A 22,060-nucleotide genomic window follows, 5' to 3' on the forward strand; every position below is an offset into this window, starting at 1 on the left:
TAAATGTTTTTTATTCTAATTTTGTCCGTTTCTGGCTTCCGTAGATGGCAGATATTTTTGAATGATTAAAGCAAAAAAAAAAATCCTGTTTGTTTTCTAAATTGATAAATGACACATTTTATCTGCTGCAATCTCTAATTATTTCAGGCTAAATAATAGCCGTGTGTGTGGAAAACTAAAGGTTGCTGCCATTGGACGCCTGGCAAAGTCTGAATTGCGTGTACACTGGCATGCGGGTGTCTGCTCGCGTGCGTGTGCGCGTGCGCGTGTGCGTGTGCGTGGTATGTATGCATTCGTGTGTGAGCTCTGAGGGGAAATTCCTCTCTCAGGGCTGGGAGTTCTTCCTGTCGTAGAGCTGTGTTTGTACAGCCTGGCTTTGTCGGGATATCCTACCCTGCCCATGTCTGAGAGAGAGAGGGAGAGATGGAGGGAGGGATGAAGGGAGCACCGATAAGGGGGGGAGCGAGGGAGGGAGGGTGGGAGGGAGAGATGGAGAGGAAAGGATCAGGCTGAGAAACTGCAGTGGAGCAGTGAGAGAGGCAGTGGCAGGAGCTTGAAGGATGGAAAACAAACTTGACTTTTTAAAAACTTCATTTAATAGAATTTGGCATGCAATGACTAATGTCTGCCGAGTGGCTTGAATGAGCATAGTCCGCTGTAATCCTCAGCTTTACCGCTGTTAGACTGATGTGAGGCTGCGGGCGAAGGGTCTAGGCCGGACGACCAGACAGCCTGCAGCCAGAGGGTAGGGACAATTCATCATGCAGACTAATTCTCTTGTTTTCATGGTGTCTTGTTTTTTTTGGACATGTCTGTCCTCTCCGGTCACAGACTTAGACCACCTGCACATGTGATGACTGGCAACAATCAGAGAGCGGGTCTCTGAAAATGAGTTGTTTTTGTGCAGGGGGCCACGTCACTGACTCAAACTCAGAGATATCAGGATCTGATGTTGCAGAGAAAACAATCTATAAAGCTACTGAGTGGATGTGGTTTTGAAGGAGAGACACGGAAATAGAAGTGATTCTGATCATTCTTTCGGTGCGTTGGATAGAGAGGAAATCAAATATCTGTCTAGAAATATTTTCTCTCAAACTTGCTGAGTCTGTCTACAACTATGTTTTGCTCAGCACACTGATGACACATATTACTTGTCCGTGTCTGATATTTTATGTGGATCTGAAAAAAAAAATCCAAATATAATGTCCCAAAGTCTGTAAAACTGTTAACAGTTTTGAGCGACTGCCCAGTTTTTCCTGTTAAAACACTTCACTGAGTTTTCTTGTTCAGTTAAAAAACAAATCTCAGGTTGAAAGCATCACTGCACCTACAGAGTGAAAGTTTATGTTCTCTAACAGAATGAGCACTAAAGGGTTGTAAACTGGGGGAACAAATGGAGCGAACACAACCTGAAAAAGAATTCAAGGTAAACTTGCGTATTGACATTTTGACGTGTCAGATGCAGGTGTACTAAATAACTAATTAAAAATGTCTATAATACATGTCATTAACTACTGGAACAGAGTCATCATTAGTGTAATTAGGCCCACCTGTGCTTTACCTGCCAGGTGATGCTTATTTTTTATCATCTATTTCTATTTTTTTTTTGTCTTTGAAAACTATAAGATGCATTTTTCAGTTTATATTTACACATCAAAAACTAAAAAAGAAACATGCAAGTACATGATAATGATTTTTTAATGAGGCCTTTTTATTATCCAGCTGGCTGCTTAGCTCTATGGATGGCAGTGTTAATATAACACTTTGGTCCAGTCTGAAATATTTCAGTAACGTATGGAGTGCTGAGGTCTTACAGACATTTATGGTCTAAAACCTGCAAAACTCATTGCAATCTCATTAGCTGCACTTTTGTTTGGGTGCTACTTAGCAAATGTTAGCAGCTAAGATATTAAATTAAGATATCCTGAAACATATGTTAGCATGTGGACATTAGCGCTTGGCTTAAAGCTGTGCGGAAGTAGCCTCAGAGAGCCACAAGCATACAGAGTCTCAGTCTTGTCTCTAAAAATCTAATTTCAACTGTCAACTGTAAAGACAAAGAAAACAAAAATAATACTTGATGTTTCAGATATGTTTCTTATCACTGTTTTGAGAGGGGCTATTCTTCTCTGCACACACAAACATACAGTACAAGCACAAAGACACATTTTCCCCATTATGTCATTTCCAGCTGCACTTTGGTCATTATCGCCACAAACGGCACGAATAACACTATCATATTGTTTGTGTTAGAACAAAGTTAAAATATCACTCCATCCCTGATTGTGATCTTATCAGCTTCTAGTTTTTGTTGTTTACTTTTTGATCTTCCTCCCTATGCGTGTTATTTTTTCATGAACAGACTGTGAGGTCACTTTGCATGACCTGGCCTCTAATAGCCTCGGTCTGTCACACACAATCACAAACTTTGTTATTTCAAAACAAATTGCTGTGGAGTTCATCTGAGTGGTAATGTTTTGGAAAGGTTGTCAGGAAGGGCTTATTAAATCTTTTCAGACGCGGTTGTTGTGATTTTAACTTGGTAACCATGGTTAGTTTGACCCTTCCTGGCCGCAATGCAGGACCATAACCGTAACAACAGGGCTTACCACAGATACACCCTTCCTGCATCAGTCACTATGTCATGACTTACCTGGCTGTGTGCACTCAGTGGATGTGAGGAGAAAAGGCTCTGGATTTTCCGCAGGTCTCAGCGCCGCCATATTAGTTGTCAGAGGATGCAGGCAGAGAGAGGGAGAGGCGGACACAGTGGATGGAAGGAAGGATGAGGGAAGAGGGAGGGCGATGGGAAAGATAAGGCTAAGAGGTCTGCGAGCAGGACAACAGTGAGGTAATGCTGCGTGTGCATTTTGCAGTAGTGGACACTTCATCATAACCGGCATGATTGTCAGAATGCTCCAACTCCAGCAGCATTTCATCCACTGAACGTTTACCAACCTGCTGCAGCAGAGTCCTGCTGGTTTCATGTTGTAGTGACATTACTTCTGTACTGTGGTGGAAATCAGTTAAGTGTATTTGCTTGAATATACCTAAGGTGATCAGTTGATCAGTTTTACCCTGCCTTACTCGTACTTCAGTGTCACAGCATTTCAGATTCAGAGTGTGGAACAGTTTAAATAATCATTTTACAAAAGTTATATCTTCCTGTTAAGTCAGGCATGCTGCTGACTTAACACACAGAGGATATTCAAGTTGAACACATATTAACCTGCAAATGACAAACCAAGAAGGTTGTAAGAAAATATATTTAAAAAAATATAGAACCAAATATCTTAGAAAATAATAATATGACCACTTAAAGTAAATGGAGCCAACAAAATCACATTAATATTTAGTAGCAGTTAATTAGAAACACATTTTAGAGACAAACCCACTGGAGGATGGTTGACCTCCCGGTGTCACACTGGACTAAATTATCAAACTAAGTGATTAAAGCGCCACCTCGAGCAGCTGCAGAGGTAAATGCTGCTTGCCCATTGTTACCTCAGTATTGTTACTCTACTCTATACTGTCCAATAAAAACAAATGAAAGGGGTCATTTTTCTGCAGAACAACTACTTCTGATGAAATTTATTGTACTGATACTTAGAAGAAGGATGTAAGTGCATGTTCCATCCTGTGCAGAACAAATGTTATTGTAGTCGGCTGCAAGATCCCACATTGTAGATGTAAATTATTAATACCAAACATTGCTTCAGGGGAGAGTTTTAAGCCAAAGCTTAATGACTCCAGCTGGTCCAACTGTGGGTTACCTGCTATCTGCCAGCCTTAATGAACCCTCTGCAGCCCAGCACATCTCATTAGCACCATGACTTCTGTGTGTGTGAGTTCTTCCACTTCCCTTCCTACATGTTTCTTCTTTCATCTTTTCTCTTGTATTTCATCTTCCTTTTGCTTCACCCCCCATCTGCCCTCTTTGTTGTCTTTTCCCACCACATATCTGAAAATCTGGCAAACTCCAGGAGTCCTACAAATGAATCCACCGCAGCTGCATTTTGCCTCTTTATTTCTTTGCTCTTTTCTTCACATACTCCCCACGTATTTCTCCTTTCTATCCCCTTACTCATCCCTTTTCTCGTTCTGTACAATCACTCGGCTCACTTTTACCGCCCAACTGCTCATCTAGTGCAATTCAGACATACTGGATACCTCCAATTGAAGCAAATCCCTGACTCAATGTTTTCTGCCACACAATTTTCACTTCACTAACGTTTTGCAGCTTCACTGCAACCCTTCATCTTCTCTCTTGCTCCTTGCATGTTGCCTCGAGCTAACATTAATGCTGCTGCCAACCTCGTGCCCTGAACCTCCCTCTAAATCCATCTCTCCCTCACTTCACACCTCGCTCACCTCCTGTGCCCATCACCTTCCCCCTGTCCTCCCACTCGTCCTCCTCCTGGCTGTTTAGGCTCCCTCAGCACAGACGTGACTACACATCCATGCAGCCCTCTAGGAGAACCTTACCCACAATGTACACGGTGGAGCAATTTGCATGGTAGGCGCTTGTGCGTTTCACAGAGGGAGGGACGGATGAATGCAGAGAGATAAAAAAAAAAAAAAAAAAAACGGCGAAACAGAGAGTTGCAGGAGAAAGTGTTGGTCTGAATTATTCATTGCTGATCTATAGGATGATTGAATGTATCAGAAAAGAGGAGGACACAAGAAAAAATACCTGCCCTCTGTTATCTCTCCAGAGTGTGATATCTTTGTAAGCTCAAAGTCATCATTTGAACATGTTCAGCATATGCGAAAGTCCTCTGCTACTGTACTGCTGGATAGCAGAATGACTTTTTTTAATAAAAAAAATATCTAGATTTAGCCAAATGAACTGCAAGTCCTCTAAACAGAACAACCTGCCCCATCATCCAGGTTTGAGTTGTATATTGGAGCACAGGAGGCAAAGGCTTGTTGGAGTGTATAAAGCATGATGAGGGGCAATGCAGTGAATCCATTACATTTAACAGGAGTTTTGGGATGTCCCCTCTCACTGCAGGAAGGAAAGAAACTCACCATTTAATTTTTGAAATATTTTAGCTGACCTTATTTCAAATATACAGGATTATAGCAGATGACATATTCATTGTATGACACTTATGGGTAGAGAAAGCCCCACCTGTGGGGTTCAAAAAGGGTCTATAACGTAATCAAACGATGAAATAATGAGCAGAAATCATTTCAGCATCCGTATCACTGTTTGTAAAACTGTGGAGAAACTGTGCAAAAACTTTAAGTTTGTGGGTGTAGAAAAGATTTGTAGTTGCAGATAAATGTGAGAATGACTTCCTTTGGCCATTTGAGGAAACTGCAAAAATCGAATTTGAAAGAATGAGTGGCAAAGGGAAAATCAAATATTTACACACTTTCAACATTTTTCTAGAATTTTTATTTTTTATTTTTATTTTTTACATATTTAGACATTTTAATTTGTCATGCAGAGTTTGTGGCTATCACAGGGTTTAAAAGGAATTAATTTTATAAGCTCAAAGTCTTAGAGACACAGCCAGACTACAACTGTTTCAGCTGAGAGAAAACAAAATGTTTAGCTCCGTTTTCATAAGCTTTCAATTAGGAGCCCCTGTTCACAAAAAGTGAGTGCATGCACAGGGCTACCAAATATCCATACACTGATCCACATTCATATCTAACAAGCTGATATTTACAACCAAAAACTTCATTAAAAAGAACATCCGGAGTTTTAAATTTCTCGATAAAAACAACTTTATTTAAAGGCTATAAAGACTATATTTATATGTTGTAATCTTGACACTTTTTCAAAGGTCTTGAAGTGGAGAAACATTAAATAAATACTGAACATGCTGGGGGAACTGGACAAAAGCGGATCATGTGATTGTTGTATGTGACTCGTACTCTACGTGTACAGCGTCCACTGCATTCACGACAGCAGTTATGATGGATGACATGTTTGCCACACGGGTGGCAGAAAGAGACATGATTTTTTTGTTGTTGTTGCTTTGTATTAAACTTAACTGCAACAAATGTTTTAGATGCTTTTGTGTGTTTTCTTGACAGAAGTCCTTCTCTCTGGTGTTGGAGGTTCTGGACTACGACAACGACACATCCGATTCAGGTAATGCTGCAACTGCGTGTACCTGCAAACCTTTTTAATTGTGCAGACTTGTAAAAATGGGGGAAACATTACAGGAAACACTGTAACAGAAAAAAACAGATAAATTATTTTTTTCTATCACTATTTTGAAGTTCAAAGAAATTCTACATGTTTATTATGATCTTTTGCCAATGACTATTTCATTCCAGTCTCAGAAAATAGTTATTTTGTAAGATTTCAACAAGCAACACTTCATAAACAGCACGAGTGCTTGTTTACGTGGAGCCCCAATGTGTGGTTCGACATGATGAAACAATGTGGAAAATATCCTGTGTGTCTTAATGTCTGTGATCATACAAGTTTGGAGGCTCTTTTATCCAGACCCTTTAATTTCCTGCTCGTATCCTTGTTGTTTCTCCTCATAATCGAGGAAAGCTCCATCACAGAGAATGTGAGCTGCATGCTATAAAAAGCCTAACACACACACGCACACACACACTCAAATGCACCCCCCCCCACACACACACACACACACAGACAGATGTTCCTATGCCTTCCTCATTCCTGTCATGCCACAGTCCTCCCTCTCATCCCCCCATCCTCTACCTCCCTCTCAGACAGCAGAGTTACCGCAGTCATATCTAAAAGATGGCTGGTATAATAAGAAACTCAGTAACTGCACCAGAGATCCTTCCTCTTCTCTGCGGTGTCTTTCCTCTCCTTTTCCTTATCTCCTCCCCTGTGCCCTCCGGCACTGCTCTTACATCTTGTTTGCATTATCTTTCGTTTCAACCTGAGCTCCTGACAGCCCTTACATTGGGTCTAAAGCCATTCACTAGGCAGCTTAGCTCAGCCCAAACACAGGCATCCTATAACAGTCTGAATGGATTTATCGGACCCTGCTGCTAATCAGAAAGGATTACCGAGCACGACTGTACCCTATGAAACAGTCCTTGGAAATGGTGATAAAATATGATGTTCTTCGAGCGCTGACAGTACGACCTTCACTGAGTTTTGTTTTAGAAAATGCCGCTTTAGAGTTAATGTGCCCGGGCATACCTTTGTCTGGTACAGGATAATTTCAATTTGGTTCAAAGTTGGTTTTATTTCCATTGTGTTGGCCTCAATTTTATTCAGTAAGTGAAGACATTTTACTCACAAAAATAATTGCTTTGATTGGGAATATGATGGCCAGCCTTGCTCCACCTGACAATTCCTCACAGCTTCAGTCTTCACTGTGATTATTGTCTGGAAACCCTGTGCATGAAGGTTTGCTCTGAAGGGTAGTCCAATCAGCGACCAGTGAGGGTGACCAGGTGTGATGACGTTGAGGTAGTTCCAACAATGGTAACAGTTGTAGAGTTTCAGCGCCATAGACAGTAGATAAAAGTGGTCGTAGTTTCCAGGTCTGAAAAATGAGGCCAATGCGGAAATGCTTTAAACTGTAATACTACCGAGGGCCACTAGGAGTTGGCTCCAAAAAGGCTCCAGCGCCATAGACTCCCATTCAACTTCTCTTATGAAATACAAAGTCCCTCAATTTTTTTCCACAAGTCATCAAGTCATATACGCTAAAGTCACTCCTCTTTATTAGTTTTCTAGCGGTCGATATGAAAATAATCCCATCATTAATGAGATTTATGCCTCAAATAGTGGTATGTTTGGGGGGCGTGTCTGATTGACAGACCTGTGGAGCATTCAGGTTTCACCTATAGGTTGGCGGGAGTAGTATCCTCGGGTTTCCAGTCAGATTGAATCAGATTTTGAACAATGTCATCTGTGATGCTGTTCAGCCATATTTCATTATACAGACAGGTGCTTCTGCTATTTAGCCAATTTTAATTGAAATAAATACAGTGAACCAAGCAACAGAAACACACATCAGCGTAACACAGCACAAATTTAAAGCACCACATCATCACCTGTCCAAAACAAGAAATTACTAAACATCATAACTTCATGATGGTGGGATTTATTGCAGGACTGTACGGATCAGATTTAGCTACTGTCGGTGTACCCAAAAAACTGGTAGCTGAATGCATAAATTTAACATTATTCAGATAACTACAAAGAGCATAAATGACAGAAAATTAAAAGTGGAGTTCACCAAATCAGCACATCATAATCATGTCACACATTAAGGCAATAAAAAGAAAAGAATGTCAAAATGAAGAAGCAAACATCCTTAAGAATTAATTAACTTCTTTTTTCAATTTTCAAAAGATAGTGAGCACCACCCACCTACATCTCCACATCTGAGGGAATACTGAACATGTTTAGTTTTATTAAAGGATAAAGGAGGTCGTCAGCCTGTCTAGTGCTGTGAGGAGAAATTGGAGAATTATATTTTTAGATGTTAAGGGATGTGAGAAAGTGGCAGGAACATTTCAGTATATGTTCTGAATCTTACATTTGAAATACTTGCCTTGAGCAGTGAACTGATTTCATGTTGCAAATTGCAGCTTGCATGTGGCTAATACAGAGATTTGTTTAAAACCTGTTCCTGCACCATCTGCCATGTTCTCGGACTTCAGGATTTAAGATACCTTGTCGAGTGGCTTTTTATTTTGACCAATCCAAGGCAATAATCATGCTGTTTAATCAGCATCTTGATGTACCACAGCTGTCAGGTGGATGGATCTTCTTAGCATAGATGAAATGCCCACTAACGCAGATTTTAAACAGAGAAATAAACCTTTTCTGTCTAATGAGGAAGCCTTATATCTTTTGTTTCAACTGATGAAAAATGGGAGCAAAAACAAAATTATTGCGTTCACATTTTTCTTGACTGCAGAACAAATTTGTTTCTCATAAAACATTTGCAGAGTTTACTTTTGGAAGCCCTTTAAACCACCAGTGGAATGAAACCACTAACAAGACTGTTTATCACGCATATGGATGTCCCTTCATATGCGTGTGCACACTAACAAAATAAGGACCCCCTCTGAAAAACATGTGCTCTCTGGCACTGCTGGTGGCTAACCCCCCTGCAGGGAGCTTTGAACTTGTAATAAAGGAATCATCATAAAATAGCAGCAGTTAGTTTCCCCTATGTTTTTGCCTCTGTTTGCATATTTGTATGGTTATTTTTGAGAGCATACTTGCTGCTGTGCTCATCCACATTTAAACTGTATTGATGTTACACTCACAGCCACAAAACTGCCACCGCCGCTGGAAAGAAAGTTAGATGCTTCATAATCCGGAGCAGCTTGTCCAAAAAGATTCAAGACACATGTTCAGATTTAGCGCTTCATCCATGTGAGAATAAATACATTAGGACAGCTTATACTAGAATGAAATTGAAAATACAAGTGAAACCTACACACATCAAAACCAGGTGAGACACCAACACTATCTGGCTGATCCATCGGCTTCCATTGGTCTATTGATTTGTTGGTAGGTGATATAGACAGAAAGTCAAAGGGATGTGTTGTCTCTCCTGCTGTGTTTTCTCAGCCACAGTCAAAAGCAGACACTTCACAGCTAACAGCAGGCAGTGAGGAACAATCACCTGAGTCCAAAGACCTTTAAGTGTTTTTACTACCTGCAGACACAAGCCCTGCTGCTTTTGCCATCTAATATTTGAGCTCCTCTCTCAGGCTTCCTCTTAGTCTCCACTTGTGCTCGCTGGTTATTGTGCTATCTCATCTAATCACATTACACCGGAAATCAGACTCTCTTATACACCTTCCCTGCTGTGCTGGATGATAATTCAGTTATTTCTTCTTCTTTTCTGGCAGAGAAATGGTGATGATGAAATTAACAATTGACATGCCAGAGTCATTAAATAATGAAAAACCCACAATGCACTGCAGTGGCATGATGGCTGTAAAACCCGGCCCTCAAGGCTGTGGAGGAATTGGGCAACGGCTGAGCTCGCAGTTCGCTCAGTGTCCGCTCTGTTCCCATTCCTCTTGTGCTCTTAAACACACACACACACACACACACACACACACACACACACACACACACACACACACACACACACACACACACACACACACACACACACACACACACACACACACACACACACACACACACACACACACACACACACACCAGTCAGTATGTATCCCTGTTTTCATTCCTTTGTGTCAAACCACAGTGATCTCATCTCTCCATCAGGCAGTTTGTTATGTGTGTGTGCTAATAGCTGTTTCGCTTCCCCTTTGGCTCTGTTTGCCTCTGTCTGTCTGTCTCTCGCTCGCTCTCTCACACACACACACACACACACACACACACACACACACACACACACACACACACACACACACACACACACACACACACACACACACACACACACACACACACTCTCTCTCTCTCTCTCTCTCTCTCTCTCTCTCTCTCTCTCTCTCTGCTGACTTACTTCCAACAAGGCTTTTATGTTACTATCATTCAGTCTTTCCCTTTCTTCTCACCAGCATCTCTGAAATGTTCACATATATACCCTGAGCCACACAGACACAGTTTATGTGCCCACACACATGTTCTCAGTACTTGTGTTAACACCCTGTCAGAGAGGATTATGAGTTGGGGATGACAGCGCCTCGAGGAAATCCCCTCCGGGGGTCAGGAGCAGCAGTGCTGCCCTGGAGTTGCCCCGGGGCTTGTCTGGTCCTCACTGGTGTTGTGGCGGGTCCCCTCTCTTCTCTGCAGACCCTCGACCCCCTTTTCTCTGGTCCTAGTCGACCCTTGTCTCCATCGGTATTCAAACCAGGACTGTTTTTGAGTTTTCTCACCATATTCATGCTATTTGGTCAAGTGATTGTACCGATGGTTGAATATTAGAACGTCAATACCATAATGCAGATCAGTTCAAATATATTTTTCATTTTGGGAGGGCCTATCATCTAACACGAACTGACAGGGCGTGGTTGTCGTGTGAACAGACAAAACAATGATATTGAACAACGTGATGGCAGAGAAGTTCAAAACTGCACTTTTCAATATTTTCATATTAATAAGGGATCGAATGGCAAATGTTAAAGAGGTTCGTCACAGTGATCATCCCACTGAAATTGTCAGTCTCACATCTCTACAGGCCATTATAGAGTCTTACAACTGATTTTTTTTTTTTCAGTTATCAGCTCACAGCTTCAATGTTTTGGTTCACTCTGTTTCCAGCCTCAGTGGGAATCTTTTTTTTTTGTGATGATGTTGCTCCATAAATGCTCAACTTTAAAAGGTGATAATATTTCAGTGTTATGTTTATGGTTTGTTCTGTTTGCCTTAAGTGGCTACAAAAATCATTTAATACAATTTGAAACCTTTTCTCTCAGTTTGGACATTAAACTATAATTTTGACTCATCACCAGCTTTTTCAAAATGACCTACATTAATGTGAACATGTCTTCTTCTTACCCTCTCTTCTCCCTTTTAGCACCCCAGTTTCCTCCACTAAAGGCAAAATATCAAATAAAAGTAGTGCATGTGTTTTACTTAAAAGTATGTCTCCCTTCGGTCCTCCTCAGGTCAGCTGATCGAGCGAGTCCTCCTTTCCTCCATGTTGAACCCCGGTGAACAATGGCAGACGTATCGCCATCATGGACGGACTCTCAGCCTGGAGTACCGGCTTCGCTTCCGTTGTGACTCCAACTACTACGGACCTTTCTGCAACAAGTTCTGCCGAGGCCGCAACGACTTCTTCGGCCATTTCAGCTGTGACCCCAGCGGCTCCAAGGTCTGCATGGACGGCTGGACGGGACCAGAGTGCAAAGACGGTAAAAAAAGAAACCCAAAAGTGTCCTGTGTATGAAGTTTTCTTGTAAACAATCTAAAGTTGTGGTCACTTTATGTCTAAAGACATTGGGTTAGGGTTACAAGGTTAGGGTTAAAAGGTCAGGATTAAGGTTACAAGATTATGGTTACAAGGTTAGGATTACGGTTACAAGATTAGAATTACGGTTACAAGATTAGAGTCACGGTTAGGCAACGGAGGGCGCTAGACATGAGAAACTTTACAGGCATAAGGTGGCCCTAAAGACATTCAGCTACACTAACTTTCACATCCCTGAAATCTTTCTTCTGAAAGTTATTAAGAGACCATCACTTATTAGGATCCCCTTATCCGAATGAACAGACGAGAGGTGGTGCAAGGACCAGCCTCCAGGTGGGTCTCCCAGCCCAGTCCCACTCCATCCTGCTGTGGTTTCCGTGGGGATAATTTTTTCGTAGGCCATGGCGGAGGACGGTTCTGTCCTTTCCAGTGGCGAACGGGGGTCCAATTGAAGTTTTAGCCATGCTCATGGTTAATGGGGGAAATAATAAAATCAAATTTAAAAATGGCAATTAAATCATAATTTTTAAAATAGAAAATAATGTCTGTGGTGTGCCATATTTGTGTCTGTGGTGTGCCATATTTATCCGATATAACTTGAGTCTGCTGAATAAAATATATATTTTTTTCTTTCCATTTATTTGTTCCACTCGGAGAAGGGGGGTTACTTATTAGTGACCCTTCCCAAGGTTTCTTAAAGGTTTTTAAACATTGGCCTCTGAGGCCTTTTGAAATCTGTATTGCGCTGTTAAAGTAAACTTCATCGCTTTAATTTCGTGGATATGTCAGTTTGGAACTTAAATACTCAAATTTACCTTTAAATCCACATATTTACACATATTTATACTGACAATTTAATATTTAAACTGATTTATATAATTATTTATGGCCCTGTAACAAAAACTCAACAAAAATGGAACACTAAAACCGACACACACATCAAGTCCTGTCAGTAAGACTGCAGGATCATCCCACTGTTACACTCCAGTACATTAGTAAATCCATGTCAGTTCAGTGGAGAGGGTGTGGGCCATTATTTTGTGTGACTCATCAGCTGCACGACCTCGCTCAGTGACCTCGGAGCGCTGCCATCATGTTGCAATGGTAAAAGTGAATGGAGGAAACCAGAGTGGAAAACCATGGGAACCCTGAAGGACGCACAGCTAGTTTAAGGACATCCTGCAGCCCTGCCCCTGTCTTCACTTCGTCCGACTTCCTCCTCAGCACGACGCTGATTGGACTGCAAAGAAGCAGGAAGTTTGAGAAATTAGCGCTGGTCTCCCTGTTACCCCATGCAGGCTACTGATGATGATGAAATTCAGGGAGTTGTCGGTCTTGGACATGAAATAACCAACTAGTGTAATAGTACTTCCAGGTTTTTTAGGCTTTGCGTAAGTTTTGTGTTCTATAGCCGACTTGGTCCGTGTTCTGTGTATCTGGTGAAATCTGAGATATTCTGTCACCCACATGTTGTTGTCTGTTCTGTTTATATGGCAGCAAAATCACATGCATACATCTTAGATCTCCATGTGCTGTAACTCACCGAAAGAAAACAGTGAGGGTAAAAAACCTGGAGGTCTTTTCTGATTCTTTGTTATTGTTTATTGTCTATAATTGCTCTCTTTTTCTGTGTGTGTTAATTTTGTCTTCACAGCGGTGTGCAGGCAGGGATGTCATCAGGCCCATGGCTCCTGTACTGTACCTGGAGAATGCAAGTAAGTGAGACCAACCCCCAAGAATATGTCTGTATTACCACTCTGAGCACCGGTCCTGATACATATGATTTCATTTCAAAACCATTGTAAAATGTAACAAAATCAAATTACAATGACGGCTTCAGTCTCTACTTGATAAAACCAGAAATGAACATTAAATAAACGAGTGCATGTGATATTTTAAACTAAAGACTGTCATGTGATGCTGTAATTTCTTGATCCATTTCTAAATACTGTCTTCATCCACTCACTCATGGGAGGTGATACCCATTCTTTATGGACCAGCCAAAATACAATATTGATGCCATGTTAATTTTGAACATTAGACTGGATCAGATGTCTGCATGGGGGTTTGAATCTCATTAAATCCTGCAGCAGTAGGCAGGTGAGGGTTTGTCTTCACGAATGGGTTGTTTCCATGATAATGTTGCCGTTGTTATTACTGAAGCAATGAACCCCCTTTACAAATATAACTACTGAAGTTAAAAGCTGCGTGAGACCTGTTAAATTATCTTTTTAATGTGGTGAATTTACAGTAGATGGTCCAGCAGTAGCAGACACTCATCCAGAGAACTCATCCAGTGAACATTACTGACGCATCAGCATGAAGCGATCAGATAATGAAAACATTGACCTGAAAAGAAAAAGCATCTCGCCCTTCAACACTTAATTTAACTGCAGCTTCCTGATGCAGATAAAGTGACTTACTGAACTGCTTACAATCTGCCTCTCTGCTCTCGTCTGCTTCTTCTAGGTGTCATTATGGCTGGAAGGGTCCTCTGTGTGACCAATGTGTGACCTTCCCCGGCTGTGTGTACGGGAGCTGCACCGAACCTTGGCAGTGTGTGTGTGACGTCAACTGGGGAGGACTGCTGTGTGACAAAGGTCCGATATTTGACGCATTAAGAAGAAAGCGTTCTTATGCCAGTGAGCGGTTTAGCATCTCACGTGTAACTGGAGCCGTGTGTACTGAAGATACTGCGCTGACTATCAGACTCACATGATCCTCGCTGATAAATCTCACCCTGGACGTTAGCATTTCTTTGGATACACAATTCTTCTGCCCAAAATTAGTGACACACATATGCAACAGTTTCTTCACCTACACAAAACAAGTGAAAAAAGCCAGCTGACTATATGACAACTTCTCAGAATTGCTACCACCTTTAACCCAGTATGGTGTGGCACAGTTATGCAAAATTCCTGATTTCTATCACTTCTACTCTTATGAGTGTAAAACATACATTTTTGTGTCGTGTATTTTAGTTTTTATACCCAAAGGTATGAGAGATTTAACCTGCACTTTGCACTTCATGCTCAGAGACACCATGATTTTATAGCACAACAACAGCCTCTAAAGCCTTATCAGAACAAAGACTTGAATAAATCACTGAGCCGAGAACGCTGATATATCAGTGTATTTATCACTTTTTGTCTTGGATAACAGCATATATTTTTCATTAGAATTTTATTTTACTGTAAGCATTTTCAAACAAAGTTCTCCATGGCTAATTTCAATACATGAAAGACTGTGTCATCCACACGCAGAGTGAAGAGCTTTGCCAGGTATTGTGTGTCCAGTCTGTGTGGTTGTGGGACAGAGAAAGAAACATTGTGTGTATTAGTTAATAATGTGTTGTTCCTCACACGTCTCTATGCATGACATACGTATCTTCTGGATGCGATAAGACAAACCTCCCTGTGGGCTTCACACTCCACTCTGTTGTAACTTTTCCCACCACACTGTAGCAAAATTCGTCCCACGTTATCCCAGCATACAACTCTCACCTCCCACCTCTGTCCCAGTGAGCTGGGATCCGGGAGCCAAACGAGTGCCCACGGGACAGTGTATTGTGCAAAAGGAAAGGCGATAGCCTTGGGTAAGATGAACGTGAGCGGGGTTGGGCTGGGTGCTTTTAGTTAGGTGGGGTCCAAAGCTTTTTCTGTGCATTCAATAAGGCTCTGTAAAGAACTGCGTTGAGACAAAGGGGCTGTGGGCACAGAGGAAATGATTAGAGAAAGCAAAGCTTTAATCACTGGAGACAACAGGCCCTGCGGCTACTGGCCTGCACAGTCAGCACACTGAGCTGACCTGGATACACTTCAGCCCCCTCGGTGCTTTTTACGTGAAACTGGAATAAGCCTTGATCCGGCCGCACCCGCTCTCCTTTATCTTTTTGTTCCTGTTTACTTTGTTTCTCTGCTGTTTTGTGCTGTGAGTTAAAATATAGAACTATAATCCATCCATTATCTATACCCACTGTATTCTGAACAGGGTCACAGGGGTCTGGCGCCTATCCCAGCTCACTTTGGGCGAAGGCAGGGTGCACCCTGGACAGATCACTAGTCTATCACAGGGCCAACATATAGAGAAAGACAGAAACAAAGACCATTCACACTCTCATTCACACCTAAGGGCAATTTTGTAGAATCACCAATTAACCTGAGATGCATGTTTTTGGATGGTGGGAGGAAGCCGGAGTACCCGGAGAGAACCCACACAGGCACAGGGAGAATATGCAAACTCCACACAGAAAGGCCCCAGCTGAGGTTTGAACCCAGAACCTTCTTGCTGTGAGGAGACAGTGCTAACCAGAACCATAATCTGAATATATTTTTTATGTGGTTTCAGATCTGAACTATTGTGGCACCCACCAGCCCTGTAAGAACGGCGGGACCTGCACGAACACGGAGCCAAACGAGTATCACTGCGAGTGCCATGAAGGTTTCAAAGGACGCAACTGTGACATCGGTGAGTTCTGCCCTGCTATCCTGAAAACTGTTTGTTCATACAACAAGTGACGAAATGAAACGAGTTTTGTTTGTTTACGCAAATGGAAGAGATCTTCAGAGAAGCAAAAGATAGAGACTGAGAAGACTTTGGCAGAAGGAAAGAATTATTATTGTTCCTATTCATAGATAAAAACCGAAAAATAAGATATTGAAAATGTATAAATCTAAACCTGGGAATACTACAAGTTAATTCTGAATGTGGTACACTCAAAATTTTACCATATTTATAGGAATTTGTTTTCATTTTGAGAGAAAACAATCTGTGACATCCCTCTGATTTTATTACATTATAATTATACTGGGTGTTCAAATGTTTCCTCTATTGTGATTGTATTTCTCTCCTATCCTCGTCCCCTCCACCTACTCTGTCTCTTTCCTCCCTTCAGTGGAACACGCCTGTTTGTCGTCCCCGTGTATGAACGGAGCCACCTGTGTGGAGGACCCGACGGGCTTCAGCTGCATCTGTACCGAAGGCTGGACTGGACACACCTGTGCAGAAGGTGATTGTTAATGCCGCATGCATGCCGAGTCAGAGCTGAGGGGGCCGGGCACATTGAGATTGTCTGTGATTAGTTGTAATTGGATCAAAGCCAGAGAGTGACTCTAATCAATCCAAGAGTGGAAGCTAAATTAGTCTGAACACAAACAGTATCAACAACAATCAATCATCTGTCTCACCCTCCGTGCGGCTGTGTGTGTGTGTGTGTGTGTGTGTGTGTGTGTGTGTGTGTGTGTGTGTGTGTGTGTGTGTGTGTGTGTGTGTGTGTGTGTGTGTGTGTGTGTGTGTGTGTGTGTGTGTGTGTGTGTGTGTGTGTGTGTGTGTGTGTGTGTGTGTGAGTGAGTGAGTGAGTGAGTGAGTGAGTGAGTGTGTGAGTGAGTGAGTGAGATGTTTCTATGATGGTATGAAAAATAGCAAAGGAAGTAATAGTTTGATTTGAGAGTATGAAACACAAAGCAGATGCTTATGATGCATCAGTTTCCCACTGTTGACAAGAAAGCCAAACGGTTTCCCTTAAGAATTCAAGTCGCATGTTTACTTACACAAAGCACAAACCACAGTGAGCATCGACTGCACATTACATCATACTCTCATAGACAAGTGATTACCGAAACAACAGACCAGAATCACAGATGTGAGAATTTGTGCAGCAACATCCGGTTCCCTTGTGATATGTGTACATGAGAAAAAACTACTAAAAGTACCAAAGTGTCTGCCAAGTGAATGTAATGTTATCAGATTTTGTTTTCTCTGTGAGGAAACTGAGACCACAGCTAAACATAAAACACTTGTGTTTATGACAGAAATAACATGCTGTTGCTGGCCTTTGTGCTTATCCGTTTTGGTGATGTTATTTTGCTGTACAGTAGCCAGATGTTCTTTTCCTAAAAATATGCAACGCCAGACAGTCCAACATTAGCCATTTCAAGTACTGCTAAACACCAGCAACAGCAGCTGATCGTAAAAGAGACAATTCACAGCAACAATAACTGACATTATGACATGCGTCTGGTCCAAGAGAGTTGGAGAATTTATTCAGATTCTGAGAGATGGAGAGATTTCTGCTGAAGGAATATGGTCTCTCTTCTATGCAAAGCATAAACAGGGATTTAAAAAGGATCATGTGCTTGATAAAGGCTTAAAAAATAAAAATGTTGACATCGGTCTGGATGAAATAAATGCAATAAATCATAAACATAGAGGTTCATCCATGAATTCAAAAATTCTTAGATTGTAAGCAGCAAAGGCCAAGTAACCATTACTTTGAATGAAACGTCAAGCTCAGAAATGATGGATTCGGGCTACTTCTGGCAATATCATCATGGTGTTTTTCACATCCACGGCCACAGAAGACATCATACAGCCTTTTCACAGCCTATTTAGTCTTAATGATCAGTACAATGACCTTTAAGTATAAAAGAAGTGAAGTGCACCTTTAAGGTGGCACGCTTAAGGCCTCCAGATGTCTAAATCAATCAGCGCCCACAGCTAAACAGCTTCCTGTAAATTCAGACACATACAGTTAGAGGGAATGTTTTGAAAGAATGAATTCACACAACTTGTAAAAGTTTGATGTGTCTGAATTTTGTATCCGTCACACACCACTGACTTACAGCGGCCCTCAAACCTTGTAAGATCCTCCATTTCCATGTTTTGAAGGGTGGATAAAGGTCAACCGTGTTTTGGGCTGCAAACAACTGAGCTGTCACATCAGTGTGCCCTGGGCTCGATCATGTGGTCTGTCTGTGTGTGGGCCTCCTGTACGGTTTGAGCTCATGTTGTGTGTGCGGCGGTAGGTGAGATCGGATCACGCGGGTTATGCTCTGTCAGAGCTGTGTGTGTAAACAAGCGTCGTTCCACATCCTCCTATCAGGATTAACAGCACGGCAGGTCTGGCCCTGGCCTGTAAACACTTCAGCAAGAGGCATTTATATGAGAGACAGACAGAGAATAAGACGAGAGGGACAAGCAGGGGAATAAAAGAAGAGTTTATTTTTGCTCTTGTTATTTGTTGCTCGTTTGATTAACAGTCAGAGAGGCGGTCTATCTGTGTATGTGATGTGGGGGGGGGCGCTCTGGGGAATACACAGTGAGAGGATTGTGTGGCTTGCAGAGAATGACAACCAAAACCACAACAAGGCTCTGTTTTCAGAATAGATTTATATATTTAACCGATATTAATTAAAGGCTTCTCTGTTTGTTATGAATTCTTTGTCTCGTTTTGAAAGAAGTGCCGCTAGCTTGGCGAGGTTAGTATTGCTCGGGGTTGGAGTTAGGGTCAGGAAGATGGAAAATGGTTGCCGTGCAGTGTTAGGTAAATGAAAAAAGGTTATGAGAGCTCTTGAGTGAAAGCTGTATACCACAGAGATATGCATGGGAAAAGTTTGAATGCGACTACTGCACAAATATGCCATATGGAATAGGAAGTTATGTATGGTTAACCCCTATACAGTGAGCTCCTCTTTGTCTTTCTGTCTGTCTGTTTGTGCTCCTTTTCCTCACATTTCCTCCTCTTCTTTATCTTATTTTAAATCCTTGTCTAATGAACACAATCAGACCATTTTTTTATATTTCTATTTAAACCCTGTCTTTTGTTTTTTCCTATTATCTTTTCTTTTATTTAAAGGCATTCTATCCTCTCTCTTCTCTGGGAAAGGTTTGAGGTGTCAGCAATGTATGTACAGCAGATGATTGTATTTATCACTGTTTGCACAGAAACCAGAGCAGCAGAAAGGAGAATGAAAACACCCACCACCAAAGCATCCCCATACCAATGCCACAGTTCAGATCACACATGTCTACATGGTGGCATCACGCAGACTCAGTGACACACATACAAGATGTCTCCTTAATATTCACACACACATTCCCATTACACAGACCAGTGGTTGATGTACAATATTTTCTCTCCCTCTTCTCAGCGGTGAGGCAGTGTGATCGCAGCCCCTGCGGTCGTGGAGCGACGTGTCAGGAGGCTCCCGGAGGTTATCGGTGCCTCTGTCCGCCTGGATGGACCGGCAGAACGTGCCAGCTGGGTCAGTGGGTCAGGATTAAATGTATTATACCTATTAAATATGTAAATGTAGAGTGTCACTGCCTCTGAATAATGGGAGAATATTATGCAAGTACACTCATAAATAGTGCATAAATCGTGGCAATATGCCTCACTAGGGAATACATAAAAGCACAAATGACTAAATAAAGAATAAAAGCTGGGCTGGGCAGTAATTTAACATTTTTGTTGGTTGAATTTATTATGTGATCATATTTCATTATCATTCAATACATTAAGTTTATAAAAATGGATCACAATTAATTAAATTAATGGCCAAATTAGTTGCACATGGTCCTTTCAGTAGCTATAATAAGGGAACCTGCCCAGTTTACACAAAAGTATAGATATTTCAATTTGAAATTTCTTGACCTTAGAAATGGATTTCAATTTTGTAATATTAATTTAAAGTAAACTGAAAGTAAAAGTAACGTGAGCAAAGCAACTTAAAGGAAACTTAAAAGCAAAACTGAGATGCACATCGTGTTTTTAACAATGGAGGAGCAAAACAGGCACATTTTATTTATGATTGGCCATTAAGTACAAGAATTGTGTCTTTATTAGAAAGAAATGTTTGTAAAGAAAATTAGTGTTTGATTTTGGAAATAGATTAAATTGAAACAACAGAAGAAAAAAAAAAACAAGCTGGTGCTGTCATGGATTTGGTGCAGTTCAGTTAAACCTATACTTCACAGGATAAGCTGGCATCATCGGGGATAAACTGCACGGAAGTCTTTAAGCTGTGATCACATCTTACAAGCTTTAGGGCAAAGACTTCCTCCTTCCTCCAAGTTGTATTACTGATCAATAAGATATTGAATTTTGATGTGACCACTATGAAGACACTGCAGAGATTTCCTCTGAGGGTTCCTCTGTAATGATTCAAAAGTTTAGCAAAGTGCAGTTTTTGTGTTAGTGAGGATTTTATTTTGTTAGAGTATGATACTGAAGTTGTTTATACACAGTTCTGCTAATGAGAAAATCAATTTATCATCTTCAAAGGAATCTGTTCATGGGATTGTTAACACTGATCCTCTAACAAGAGAATCAATCTGAGCCGTGATACTCGGCTGGTTTCAAAAGCTGCAAAACAGATTTTTAAACGGGCAATATGTGAATAGATGTTCCATTTGACGTGAAATATGCATTTAAAGCACAAATTAAAGAGGCAGAAAAAAGCTGGCAGCAAGTTAATTCTCCATCAACTCATCCTAGCTGTGAATCAATATTCTAGAAATGCACCGTCACGTCTCTTTGGGTTCCGTTCGCTCATATTGATGAGTGTGCTCCCAGAGGGTTGGTGTGTTAGAGAGTACAACAAAGGGAATATTATACAGAATCAGGTCACACACACACAAACTATATATACTGAGGCTTCAGGCTTATGAAGTAAAAACTGAGACATATTTCAGGATGACATCTTCTCCTACTCCTCTGTGTTACAGTGATATGTCACTCTGACACTTGATAATTCCCCATAGTTCCACATCACAGGTCAGTAGCTCACTGTATAGCACGCACACACACACACAGTGTTCAAACACAAGTGATAAAAAACTCTTTATAGCCTGAACCAGTAGGCAGTGCTTCAAATGGTGAAAGGCAATTATACTGTCTATCAGTTTCTATCAGTTTCACTCCTTTATTAGCTGATTTCAGTCCTCACAGTTTCTCCCTAAATGACTGAATCCCCGGGCTCTTACCACAGGTAACCCCCCCCCCCCCTCACACACACACACACACACACGCACACACACGGTAATACACAACACTGCTCAGCCTGACTGTAAAAGATTTAGATTACCTGTAATTTACTGACTACTTCGTCCTTATTCATTTAGCGTTTCTTTCTAATCTTGCTGTGCTACCAGATAAGAGCCCTCGAAGGCTCCTTAACAGTCAGCACGACAGCAGGCGAGAATAGACACACATAACCTTAACAGAAGCAGTGGTGCAGTGAACCTATAAACAAAGATGATGTACGATGCTTGACCTTTTATGTGCTGTCCATCTGACAAGATAATATTTGTCAAAGGTGCATTCTGTCTCTCAGCGTTGGAGTCATACTCCTGGCTTCTACCCAGCGATTCTTCTCTTCACAGTCCAGTTCAAGCATTTAGTTCACAATCGA

General features: G+C 41.4%; 1 protein-coding gene across 1 annotated transcript in view; it reads left to right on the forward strand.

Annotated features, from left to right (window-relative positions):
* Positions 1–22,060, forward strand: part of LOC138625446 (protein jagged-1b) — a 44,642-nt gene that overhangs the window by 18,604 nt on the left and 3,978 nt on the right. The window contains exons 3-9 of the mRNA XM_069706376.1: positions 6,052–6,109; positions 11,566–11,814; positions 13,525–13,585; positions 14,340–14,470; positions 16,218–16,337; positions 16,765–16,878; positions 19,799–19,912. Of these exons, the coding sequence (XP_069562477.1) occupies positions 6,052–6,109; positions 11,566–11,814; positions 13,525–13,585; positions 14,340–14,470; positions 16,218–16,337; positions 16,765–16,878; positions 19,799–19,912 (847 nt within the window). The remainder of the gene's footprint in view (positions 1–6,051; positions 6,110–11,565; positions 11,815–13,524; positions 13,586–14,339; positions 14,471–16,217; positions 16,338–16,764; positions 16,879–19,798; positions 19,913–22,060) is intronic.

The sequence above is a fragment of the Brachyistius frenatus genome, unplaced genomic scaffold (assembly GCF_029030835.1).
Source record: "Brachyistius frenatus isolate BFR_SWC_R1_liver_20210118 unplaced genomic scaffold, ASM2903083v1 Contig_62, whole genome shotgun sequence".
In the NCBI taxonomy this organism is placed as follows: Eukaryota; Metazoa; Chordata; class Actinopteri; family Embiotocidae; genus Brachyistius; species Brachyistius frenatus.